General features: G+C 57.6%; 1 protein-coding gene across 1 annotated transcript in view; it reads left to right on the top strand.

Annotated features, from left to right (window-relative positions):
- Nucleotides 1-403: 403 nt before the first annotated feature.
- The window catches only part of CCT8 (chaperonin containing TCP1 subunit 8), a 26,330-nt gene continuing 14,120 nt past the window's right edge, over nucleotides 404-12,613 (top strand). The window contains exons 1-5 of the mRNA XM_061547374.1: nucleotides 404-504; nucleotides 3,442-3,529; nucleotides 4,734-4,849; nucleotides 6,374-6,445; nucleotides 7,589-7,795. Of these exons, the coding sequence (XP_061403358.1) occupies nucleotides 412-504; nucleotides 3,442-3,529; nucleotides 4,734-4,849; nucleotides 6,374-6,445; nucleotides 7,589-7,795 (576 nt within the window). The 5' untranslated portion in view covers nucleotides 404-411. The remainder of the gene's footprint in view (nucleotides 505-3,441; nucleotides 3,530-4,733; nucleotides 4,850-6,373; nucleotides 6,446-7,588; nucleotides 7,796-12,613) is intronic.

Here is a 12,613-nt window from a genome sequence, read left to right as displayed (position 1 = left end):
TAGAGGCTACACGGGGGACCTTTGTGTAGGTAGCTTCTCGCTACTACTAACAGCACTTGCCCCTACAGTCTGTTAGAGGCTACACGGGGGACCTTTGTGTAGGTAGCTTCTCGCTACTACTAACAGCACTTGCCCCTACAGTCTGCTAGAGGCTACACGGGGGACCTTTGTGTAGGTAGCTACTCGCTACTACTAACAGCACTTGCCCCTACAGTCTGTTAGAGGCTACACGGGGGACCTTTGTCTTTGTGTCTATATAACTTGTCTTTGTGTGTGTGTCTGTGTGTCTGTCTGTGTGTGTGTGTCTGTGTGTGTGTGTCTGTGTGTCTGTCTATGTGTGTGTGTGTCTGTGTGTGTGTGTTTGTGTGTCTGTCTGTGTGTGTGTGTGTGTCTGTGTGTGTGTCTGTGTGTATGTGTCTGTGTGTGTCTGTGTCCAGGCTGAATTCCAAATGGGATCTAAGACGACTGAGCAAGACGGTTGGGGCCACTGTCCTACCTCGTCTGGTGAGAGACAAACAGAGACACAGAGAGACACACACAGAGACACATGCAGAGGAAACACAGAGACACACACACAGAGACACATGCAGAGGAAACACAGAGACACACACACAGAGACACATGCAGAGGAAACACAGAGACACACACACAGAGACACATGCAGAGAAACACAGAGACACACACACAGAGACACATGCAGAGAAACACAGAGACACACACACAGAGACACATGCAGAGGAAACACAGAGACACACACACAGAGACACATGCAGAGGAAACACAGAGACACAGAGACACATGCAGAGAAACACAGATGCACAGAGACACACACACACAGACACACACATAGAGACGCAGACAGAGACACAGAGACACAGACATGCAGCCATGCAGACACGCAGACACACAGAGACATTGACACACAGAGACAAAGACACACACATACATAAACAGGAGCCTGCGGGGTGGGCTGGTAGGAACGAATAACCAAAGAATATAAACATAATGTATTATTACACTTGTTTAGCCAGGAAAGCGTCACTGAGTCTAAAGTTTTTTGTAGGGTCCTGCCAAGTGTTTGCAGTAGGGGGCGATGTTGCTACACATCGGATGGACGGACGATATAATCTATTGTAGGCTGGTCCACTTAGTTCCTACCAGTAACAGGACCCTGTGGGGTGGGCTGGTAGGACCGAACAATTGAATGGCTATAATAAAATGAAATGGCAAATAAGTATAACCCGTAAAAACTAAGTTTTTCACTATAAATCCTTTATATGCGTGGCAGCGAACTTAATATAAAGGATTTAAAAATATATTCGCCTGTGGAGGACGCGGGGATCGATCCCGCGACCTTTGGCATGGGAAGCGAGGGCGCTACCAACTGCGCTACTCCGCCACGGCCTGTGGACGGGTTACGCTCTGGGCTCTTATACTCTGACGTTCAGCCAAAGCGATGAATGAGTTCTATTTGAATATATGTAAAATCATTTTTTTTTGCCTAAAAAGTGTAAAATTTTGGGAATTTTTTTTCACGAACATTAATTGTCTGGCACAACGAGTCTGTGTGGAAAATGTCAGCTCGATTGGATCACGGGAAGTGGGTTAAAACACGAACGAAAGATTTGCACGGTCCTAAGCAAGCAAGCACGCAAGCAAGCAAGCGAACTTAATATAAAGGATTTAAAAATGGCCGCCAATAAGTGGATGCCCCGTGGCCCCGCCCTCCACCTCGTACCCACGCCCCCTGCCGCCGTTGCGCCGCCCAGCCCCGCCCAGCCCCGCGTAGCCCCGCATAGCCCCGCCCAGCCCCGCGTAGCCCCGCCCAGCCCCGCGTAGCCCCGCCCAGCCCGCGTAGCCCCGCCCAGCCCCGCGTAGCCCCGCCCAGCCCCGCGTAGCCCCGCCCAGCCCCGCCCAGCCCCGCCCAGCCCGCGTAGCCCCGCCCAGCCCCGCGTAGCCCCGCCCAGCCCCGCCCAGCCCCGCCCAGCCCCGCCCAGCCCCGCGTAGCCCCGCCCAGCCCCGCGTAGCCCCGCGTAGCCCCGTGTAGCCCGCCCAGCCCCGCGTAGCCCCGCGTAGCCCCGCCCAGCCCCGCGTAGCCCCGCCCAGCCCCGTGTAGCCCCGCCCAGCCCGCGTAGCCCCGCGTAGCCCCGTGTAGCCCCGCCCAGCCCCGCGTAGCCCCGCCCAGCCCCGCCCAGCCCCGTGTAGCCCCGCCCAGCCCCGCGTAGCCCCGCCCAGCCCCGCGTAGCCCCGCCCAGCCCCGCGTAGCCCCGCGTAGCCCCGTGTAGCCCCGCCCAGCCCCGCGTAGCCCCGCCCAGCCCCGTGTAGCCCCGCCCAGCCCCGCGTAGCCCCGCGTAGCCCCGCGTAGCCCCGCCCAATACACTCCGAGCGGGGGAGAGATTCCCAGGCCTGGCCGACGAGGGGGGGGGTAGGGATTTGTTTTTAATGTAAAAGCTTTAAATGTAAATGTTGCTATTTAAAAACATGAGGGAATGTAACATTGTGAAACATTAACTCCCTTTCACACACACGCCGGGGGGTACTATACGAAGGGAGAGTTTGAGGCCTAGGTCTCGGTTTTTGTAGGGTCATGCCAAGTGTTTGCAGTAGGGGGCGATGTTGCTACACGGACAAACGGATGGACGATATATTCTGTTGGTGGCTGGTCCACTTGGTTCCTAACAGTAAAAGATCCCCGTGTAGCCCACACACACACAGGTGCTCTAGGGGCAAGTGCTGCCAGTGAACTCATTGACACCCCCAGCTGGAGAGGGATGACAGCGGAGCCTCTGCCACATCCTCCACCATCTCCACCTCCACCACTACCTCCACCACCATCTCCACCACTATCACCATCACCACCATCCCCTCCACCACTACCTCCACATCCACCACCATCTCCACTACCTCCACCACATCCACCACCATCTCCTCCACCACTACCTCTACCATATCCACCACCATCTCCACCACTACATCCACCACCATCTCCACCACCATCACCACCACCGCCATCACCATCTCCTCCACCACTGCCACCACCACCTCCACCACATCCACCACCATCTCCTCCACCTCCACCACTACATCCACCACATCCATCACCTCCACATCCATCACCATCACCACCACATCCACCTCCTCCACCACCATCTCTACACCACCACATCCACCACCACATCCACCACCATCTCCACCACAACCTCCACCACCACAACCTCCACCTCCTCCACCACCTCCACCACATCATCCACCACCACAACCTCCTCCACCACCACATCCACCACCTCCATGTCCTCCTCCTGCACCACCACCACCGCTACCACCTCCTCATCCTCCACCATCTCCACCACCTCCTCCATCACCACATCCACCACCACCACCGCTACCACCTCCTCATCCTCCACCATCTCCTCCACCACCTCCTCCTCCCCGGTGATGCAGACTCCACCCACGGCGGATGATCTGGGTCACTGTGACAGCGTCCACCTTGACGAGGTGGGAGACACGCAGGTGGTCGTCTTCAAGCAAGGTGAGCGTGGGGTGAGGGGTGAGCGTGGTGAGTGAGTGGTGAGTGTGGTGAGGGGTGAGCGTGGTGAGGGGGTGGTGAGCGTGGTGAGCGTGGTGAGTGAGTGGTGAGTGGTGAGTGAGTGTGGGGTGAGGGGTGAGGGGTGGTGAGTGTGGTGAGCGTGGTGAGGGGTGGTGAGTGTGGTGAGTGAGTGGTGAGGGGTGAGGGGTGAGCGTGGTGAGTGTGGTGAGGGGTGAGCGTGGTGAGCGTGGTGAGGGGGTGGTGAGCGTGGTGAGCGTGGTGAGTGAGTGGTGAGTGAGCGTGGTGAGTGTGGGGTGAGGGGTGGTGAGGGGTGAGGGGTGGTGAGGGGTGAGGGGTGGTGAGTGTGGTGAGTGAGTGGTGAGGGGTGAGGGGTGAGCGTGGTGAGGGGTGAGGGGTGAGTGTGGTGAGCGTGGTGAGGGGTGGTGAGCGTGGTGAGCGTGGTGAGTGAGTGGTGAGGGGTGAGTGGTGAGTGAGTGGTGAGTGAGTGAGTGAGTGGTGAGTGAGTGGTGAGCGTGTGTGGTGAGTGAGTGAGTGAGTGGTGAGTGAGTGAGTGGTGAGTGAGTGGTGAGCGTGTGGTGGTGAGTGAGTGAGTGAGTGGTGAGTGAGTGAGTGGTGAGTGAGTGAGTGGTGAGTGAGTGAGTGGTGAGTGAGTGGTGAGTGAGTGAGTGGTGAGTGAGTGGTGAGTGAGTGAGTGGTGAGTGAGTGAGTGGTGAGTGAGTGGTGAGTGGTGAGCGAGTGGTGAGTGAGTGGTTGGTGAGTGGTGAGTGAGTGAGTGGTGAGTGAGTGGTGAGTGAGTGGTGAGTGAGTGGTGAGTGAGTGAGTGAGTGGTGAGCGAGTGGTGAGCGAGTGGTGAGCGAGTGGTGAGCGAGTGGTGAGTGAGTAGTGTGGTGAGTGAGTAGAGTGAGTGGTGAGTGTGGTGAGTGAGTGGTGAGTGTGGTGAGTGAGTGGTGAGTGAGTGAGTGAGTGGTGAGTGAGTGTGTGGTGAGTGGTGAGTGTGGGTGGTGAGTGAGTGAGTGGTGAGTGTGGTGAGTGAGTGGTGAGTGTGGTGAGTGAGTGGTGAGTGAGTGAGTGAGTGGTGAGTGAGTGTGTGGTGAGTGGTGAGTGTGGGTGGTGAGTGAGTGAGTGGTGAGTGTGGTGAGTGAGTGGTGAGTGTGGTGAGTGAGTGGCGAGCGTGTGTGGTGAGTAGACAAGGAGGAGAGCGCCATCTCCACGGTGCTGCTGCGTGGAGCCACGGAGAACGTGATGGACGACGCGGAGAGAGCCGTGGACGACGGAGTGAACTCGTACAAAGTCCTCCTGCGGGTGAGCAACACTCACCACTCACTCACCACTCACTCACCACTCACTCACCACTCACTCACTCACCACACACGCTCACCACTCACTCACTCACTCACCACTCACTCACCACTCACTCATTCACTCACTCACTCACCACTCGCTCACCACTCACTCACCACTCACTCACCACTCACTCACCACTCACTCACCACTCACTCACTCACCACTCACTCACCACTCACTCACCACTCACTCACTCACCACTCACTCACCACTCACTCACCACTCACTCACCACTCACTCACTCACCACACACGCTCACCACTCACTCACTCACCACTCACTCACCACTCACTCATTCACTCACTCACTCACCACTCGCTCACCACTCACTCACCACTCACTCACCACTCACTCACTCACCACTCACTCACCACTCACTCACCACTCACTCACCACTCACTCACCCACCCACCCACTCACTAACTCACCACTCACTCACCACTCACTCATTCACTCACTCACTCACCACTCGCTCACCACTCACTCACCACTCACTCACCACTCACTCACCCACTCACTCACCACTCACTCACCACTCACTCACCACTCACTCACCACTCACTCACCACTCACTCACTCACCACTCACTCACCACTCACCACTCACCACTCACTCACTCACTCACCACTCACTCACTCACCACTCACCACTCACTCACTCACCACTCACCACTCACTCACTCACCACTCACTCACTCACCACTCACTCACCACTCACTCACTCACTCACCACTCACTCACCACTCACTCACTCACCACTCACTCACCACTCACTCACCACTCACTCACCACTCACTCACTCACCACTCACCACTCGCTCACCACTCACTCACCACTCACTCACCACTCACTCACCACTCACTCACTCACTCACCGTCACCACCGTCACCACCGTTACCACCGTCACGACCACCACCATCGCCACGGTGCTATGCTGATGTTGTGACGTTGTGAAGCGGATGATGTGGTGATGTGTTGTGATGATGTTGATGATGTGATGCTGCTGTTGATGATGATGTGTTGTGGTGATGATGTTGTTGATGGTGATGATGATGATGATGTTGGTGTGTTGTGATGATGATGTTGTAAGTGATAATGATGTGATGATGATGATGTTGATGATGATGATGTGTTGTGATGATGATGATGTTGGTGTGTTGTGATGATGATGTTGTAAGTGATGATGATGTGATGATGATGATGATGTTGATGTTGTAATGATGATGTTGTAGGTGATGATGATGATGATGTTGTGATGTTAATGATGATGTTGATGATGTTGATGATGTTGTAATGATGATGTTGATGATGTTGATGATGATGATGTGTTGTGATGATGATGATGATGTTGATGATGATGTTAATGATGATGTAATGTGTTGTGATGATGATGTTGTGATAATGATGATGTTGTGATGTGATGTGATGATAATGTGATGTTGATGATAATGTGATGTTGATGATAATGATGATGATGCTGCAGGATCGCCGTCTGGTGCCTGGCGCTGGCGCTACGGAGATTGAGCTAGCCCAGCAGATAGCGGCATACGGGGAGGTGAGGTTCACTCACCACTCACTCACCACTCACTCACTCACCACTCACTCCCCACCACTCACTCACCACTCACTCACCACTCACTCACCCACCACTCACTCACCACTCACTCACCACTCACTCACTCACCACTCACTCACCCACCACTCACCACCACTCACTCACCACTCACTCACCACTCACTCACCACTCACTCACCACTCACTCACCCACCACTCACTCACCACTCACTCATCACTCACTCACTCACCACTCACTCACTCACCACGACCACTCAGTCACTCACTCACCCACTCACTCACCACCACTCACCACTCACTCACCACTCACTCACCACTCACTCACCACTCACTCACCACTCACCACGACCACCACTCACCACTCACTCACCACTCACTCACCCACCACTCACTCACTCACCCACTGACAACTCACTCACCATGACCACTCACCACGACCAATCACCACTCACCTGTGTGTCTGTGTGTGTGTGTGTCTGTGTGTGTGTGTCTGTGTGTGTGTCTATGTGTGTGTGGTGTGTGTGTCTGTGTGTGTGTCTGTGTGTGTGTCTGTGTGTGTGTCACTGTGTGTGTGTGTCTGTGTGTGTGTCACTGTGTGTGTGTGTCTGTGTGTGTGTCTGTGTGTGTATGTGTGTGTGTGTGTCTGTGTGTGTATCTGTGTGTCTGTGCGTGTGTCTGTGTGTATCTGTGTGTCTGTGTGTGTGTCTGTGTGTCTGTGTGTGTGTGTGTGTCTGTGTGTATCTGTGTGTCTGTGTGTGTGTCTGTGTGTATCTGTGTGTCTGTGTGTGTGTCTGTGTGTGTGTGCATGTCTGTGTATCTGTGTGTCTGTGTGTGTGTCTGTGTATGTATCTGTGTGTCTGTGTGTGTGTCTGTGTGTGTATCTGTGTGTCTGTGTGTGTGTGTCTGTGTATCTGTGTGTCTGTGTGTGTGTCTGTGTGTGTGTCTGTGTATGTATCTGTGTGTCCTGTGTGTGTGTCTGTGTGTGTGTCTGTGTGTGTATCTGTGTGTCTGTGTGTGTGTGTGTGTCTGTGTGTGTATCTGTGTGTCTGTGTGTGTGTGTGTGTCTGTGTGTGTATCTGTGTGTCTGTGTGCGTGCGTGTCTGCGTGTGTGTGGTGTGTGCAGGCGAGTCCCGGGCTGGACCAGTACGCCATCAGGAAGTTTGCGGTGGCGCTGGAGTCTGTGCCGCGGGCGCTGGCAGAGAACGCCGGCGCCAAGGCCAACGAGGTGCTGTCGCTGCTCTACGCCGCACACCAGCACGGCGCGCCCGGCGGCACCGCCGGCACCGGCGACGCCGGCGTCACCGGCCCCGGCGTGGGCATCGACATCGAGGTGAGAATCCCCGGCACTGTCCGCCGCCGGCTACTGTCACCACCGTCGTCGTCGGCACAGCTAGCTAGCTTGCGCTGTCACCGCCAACATCATCACCACCTCTATCACCACAACTATCACCACCACCACTATCACCACCTCTAGCGCTGTCACCACCACTATCATCACCACCACCAGCGCTATCACCACCAGCGCTATCACCAGAATCACCACCACCGCCACTATCACCGCCACTATCACCACCGCTATCACCACCACCGCTATCACCAGAATCACCACCACCACTATCACCACCACCACTATCACAACCACCACTATCACCACCACCACCACTCACCACCACCACTATCACCACCACCACTATCACCACCACCACCGATTATCTGAACCGGTCCCGGGCCTCCCCAAGGTCGACTCAGCCACAAATGAGTACCTGGTGCAGTGTGAAGTAAACATCGCTAGCACTGGGGAGACAAAGGCGGCCGGGCGTGGTGCTGGCCACCCACCCCCTCGTGTGCCGTGCCGGCCTTCATAGGTGCTACTCGCTAACAGCACTTGCCCCTACAGCCTGTTACAGGCTACGCGGGGGATCTTTGCCTGTGTAGGTAGCTACTACTAACAGCACTTGCCCCTACAGTCTGTTGAGGCTACATGGGGACCTGTGCCTGTGTAGGTAGCTACTACTAACAGCACTTGCCCCTACAGTCTGCTGAGGCTACACGGGGGACCTTTGTCTGTGTAGGTAGCTACTACTAACAGCACTTGCCCCTACAGTCTGCTGAGGCTACACGGGGGACCTTTGCCTGTGTGTGTAGGGAGAGGGCGCCAAGGTGTTGGACGCGAACGTGGCCGGCATCCTGGAGCCGCTGCTGCTCAAGCACTGGGCCCTGAAGCTCGCCACCATGCAGCCACCACCGTGCTGAGCGTGGACCAGGTCACCACCACCACCACCACAACCACCACCACCACCACTACCACCACCACCACAACCACTATCACTGCTCAAGCACTGGGCCCTGAAGCTCGCCACCAACGCAGCCACCACCGTGCTGAGCGTGGACCAGGTCACCACCACCACCACCACAACCACCACCACCACCACTACCACACCACCACAACCACTATCACTGCTCAAGCACTGGGCCCTGAAGCTCGCCACCAACGCAGCCACCACCGTGCTGAGCGTGGACCAGGTCACCACCACCACCACCACAACCACCACCACCACCACTACCACCACCACCACAACCACTATCACTGCTCAAGCACTGGGCCCTGAAGCTCGCCACCAACGCAGCCACCACCGTGCTGAGCGTGGACCAGGTCACCACCACCACCACCACAACCACCACCACCACCACTACCACCACCACCACAACCACTATCACTGCTCAGCACTGGGCCCTGAAGCTCGCCACCAACGCAGCCACCACCGTGCTGAGCGTGGACCAGGTCACCACCACCACCACCACAACCACCACCACCACCACTACCACCACCACCACAACCACTATCACTGCTCAAGCACTGGGCCCTGAAGCTCGCCACCAACGCAGCCACCACCCGTGCTGAGCGTGGACCAGGTCACCACCACCACCACCACAACCACCACCACCACCACTACCACCACCACCACAACCACTATCACTGCTCAAGCACTGGGCCCTGAAGCTCGCCACCAACGCAGCCACCACCGTGCTGAGCGTGGACCAGGTCACCACCACCACCACCACAACCACCACCACCACCACTACCACCACCACCACAACCACTATCACTGCTCAAGCACTGGGCCCTGAAGCTCGCCACCAACGCAGCCACCACCGTGCTGAGCTTGGACCAGGTCACCACCACCACCACCACAACCACCACCACCACCACTACCACCACCACCACAACCACTATCACTGCTCAAGCACTGGGCCCTGAAGCTCGCCACCAACGCAGCCACCACCGTGCTGAGCGTGGACCAGGTCACCACCACCACCACCACAACCACCACCACCACCACTACCACCACCACCACAACCACTATCACTGCTCAAGCACTGGGCCCTGAAGCTCGCCACCAACGCAGCCACCACCGTGCTGAGCGTGGACCAGGTCACCACCACCACCCCACAACCACCACCACCACCACTACCACCAACCACCACAACCACTATCACTGCTCAAGCACTGGGCCCTGAAGCTCGCCACCAACGCAGCCACCACCGTGCTGAGCGTGGACCAGGTCACCACCACACCACCACACAACCACCACCACCACCACTACCACCACCACCACAACCACTATCAACTGCTCAAGCACTGGGCCCTGAAGCTCGCCACCAACGCAGCCACCACCGTGCTGAGCGTGGACCAGGTCACCACCACCACCACCACAACCACCACCACCACCACTACCACCACCACCACAACCACTATCACTGCTCAAGCACTGGGCCCTGAAGCTCGCCACCAACGCAGCCACCACCGTGCTGAGCGTGGACCAGGTCACCACCACCACCACCACAACCACCACCACCACCACTACCACCACCACCACAACCACTATCACTGCTCAAGCACTGGGCCCTGAAGCTCGCCACCAACGCAGCCACCACCGTGCTGAGCGTGGACCAGGTCACCACCACCACCACCACAACCACCACCACCACCAACCACACCACCAACAACCACTATCACTGCTCAAGCACTGGGCCCTGAAGCTCGCCACCAACGCAGCCACCACCGTGCTGAGCGTGGACCAGGTCACCACCACCACCACCACAACCACCACCACCACCACTACCACCACCACCACAACCACTATCACTGCTCAAGCACTGGGCCCTGAAGCTCGCCACCAACGCAGCCACCACCGTGCTGAGCGTGGACCAGGTCACCACCACCACCACCACAACCACCACCACCACCACCACCACCACCCAAACCACTATCACTGCTCAAGCACTGGGCCCTGAAGGCTCGCCACCAACGCAGCCACCACCGTGCTGAGCGTTGGAACCAGTCACCACCACCACCACTATCACAACCACCACCACCACCACTACCACCACCACCACAACCACTATCACTGCTCAAGCACTGGCCCTGAAGCTCGCCACCAACGCAGCCACCACCGTGCTGAGCGTGGACCAGTCACCACCACCACCACTAGCACAACCACCACCACCACCACTACCACACCACCACAACCACTATCACTGCTCAAGCACTGGGGCCCTGAAGCTCGCCACCACGCAGCCACCACCGTGCTGAGCGTGGACCAGGTCACCACCACCACCACCACCACAACCACCACCACCACCACTACACCACCACCAACCACTATCACTGCTCAAGCAACTGGGCCCTGAAGCTCGCCACCACGCAGCCACCACCGTGCTGAGCGTGGACCAGGTCACCACCACCACCACCACAACCACCACCACCACCACTACCACCACCACCACAACCCTATCACTGCTCAAGCACTGGGCCCTGAGCTCGCCACCACGCAGCCACCACCGTGCTGAGCGTGGACCGGTCACCACCACCACCCACAACACCACCACCACCCCTACCACCACCACCCAACCACTATCACTGCTCACACTGGGCCTGAGCTCGCCACCAACGCAGCCACCACCGTGCTGAGCGTGGACCAGGTCACCACCACCACCACCACAACCACCACCACCACCACTACCACCACCACCACAACCACTATCACTGCTCAAGCACTGGGCCCTGAAGCTCGCCACCAACGCAGCCACCACCGTGCTGAGCGTGGACCAGGTCACCACCACCACCACTATCACAACCACCACCACCACCACTACCACCACCACCACAACCCACTATCACTGCTCAAGCACTGGGCCCTGAAGCTCGCCACCAACGCAGCCACCACCGTTGCTGAGCGTGGACACAGGTCACCACCACCACCACCACAACCACCACCACCACCACTACCACCACCACCACAACCACTATCACTGCTCAAGCACTGGGCCCTGAAGCTCGCCACCAACGCAGCCAACACCGTGCTGAGCGTGGACCAGGTCACCACCCCACCACCACAACCACCACCACCACCACTACCACCACCACCACAACCACTATCACTGCTCAAGCACTGGGCCCTGAAGCTCGCCACCAAACGCAGCCACCACCGTGCTGAGCGTGGACCAGGTCACCACCACCACCACCACACCACCACCACCACCACTACCACCACCACCACAACCACTATCACTGCTCAGCACTGGGCCCTGAAGCTCGCCACCAACCGCAGCAACCACCGTGCTGAGCGTTGGACCAGGTCACCACCCACCACCACATCACAACCACCACCACCACCCTACCACCACCACCACAACCCTATCACTGCTCAAGCACTGGGCCCTGAAGCTCGCCACCAACGCAGCCACCACCGTGCTGAGCGTGGACCAGGTCACCACCACCACCACCACAACCACCACCACCACACTACCACCAACCCACTATCACTCCGCTCAAGCACTGGGCCCTGAATCGCCACCAACGCAGCCACCACCGTGCTGAGCTGGACCAGTCACCACCACCACCACCACACCACCACCACCACCACTACCACCCCACCACAACCACTATCACTTCAAGCACTGGGCCCTGAAGCTCGCCCCACGCAGCCACCACCGTGCTGAGCGTGGACCAGTCACCACCACCACAACCACCACCACCACCACTACCACCACCACCACAACCACTATCACTGCTCAGCACTGGGCCCTGAAGCTCGCCACCACGCGCCACCACCGTGCTGAGCGTGGACCAGGTCACCACCCACCA

This window comes from Lethenteron reissneri, unplaced genomic scaffold (genome assembly GCF_015708825.2).
Source record: "Lethenteron reissneri isolate LAM-NWPU_2019-01 unplaced genomic scaffold, ASM1570882v1 scaffold_167, whole genome shotgun sequence".
NCBI classification, from domain to species: domain Eukaryota; kingdom Metazoa; phylum Chordata; class Hyperoartia; order Petromyzontiformes; family Petromyzontidae; genus Lethenteron; species Lethenteron reissneri.
This window is presented reverse-complemented; position numbering and strand designations above follow the sequence as displayed.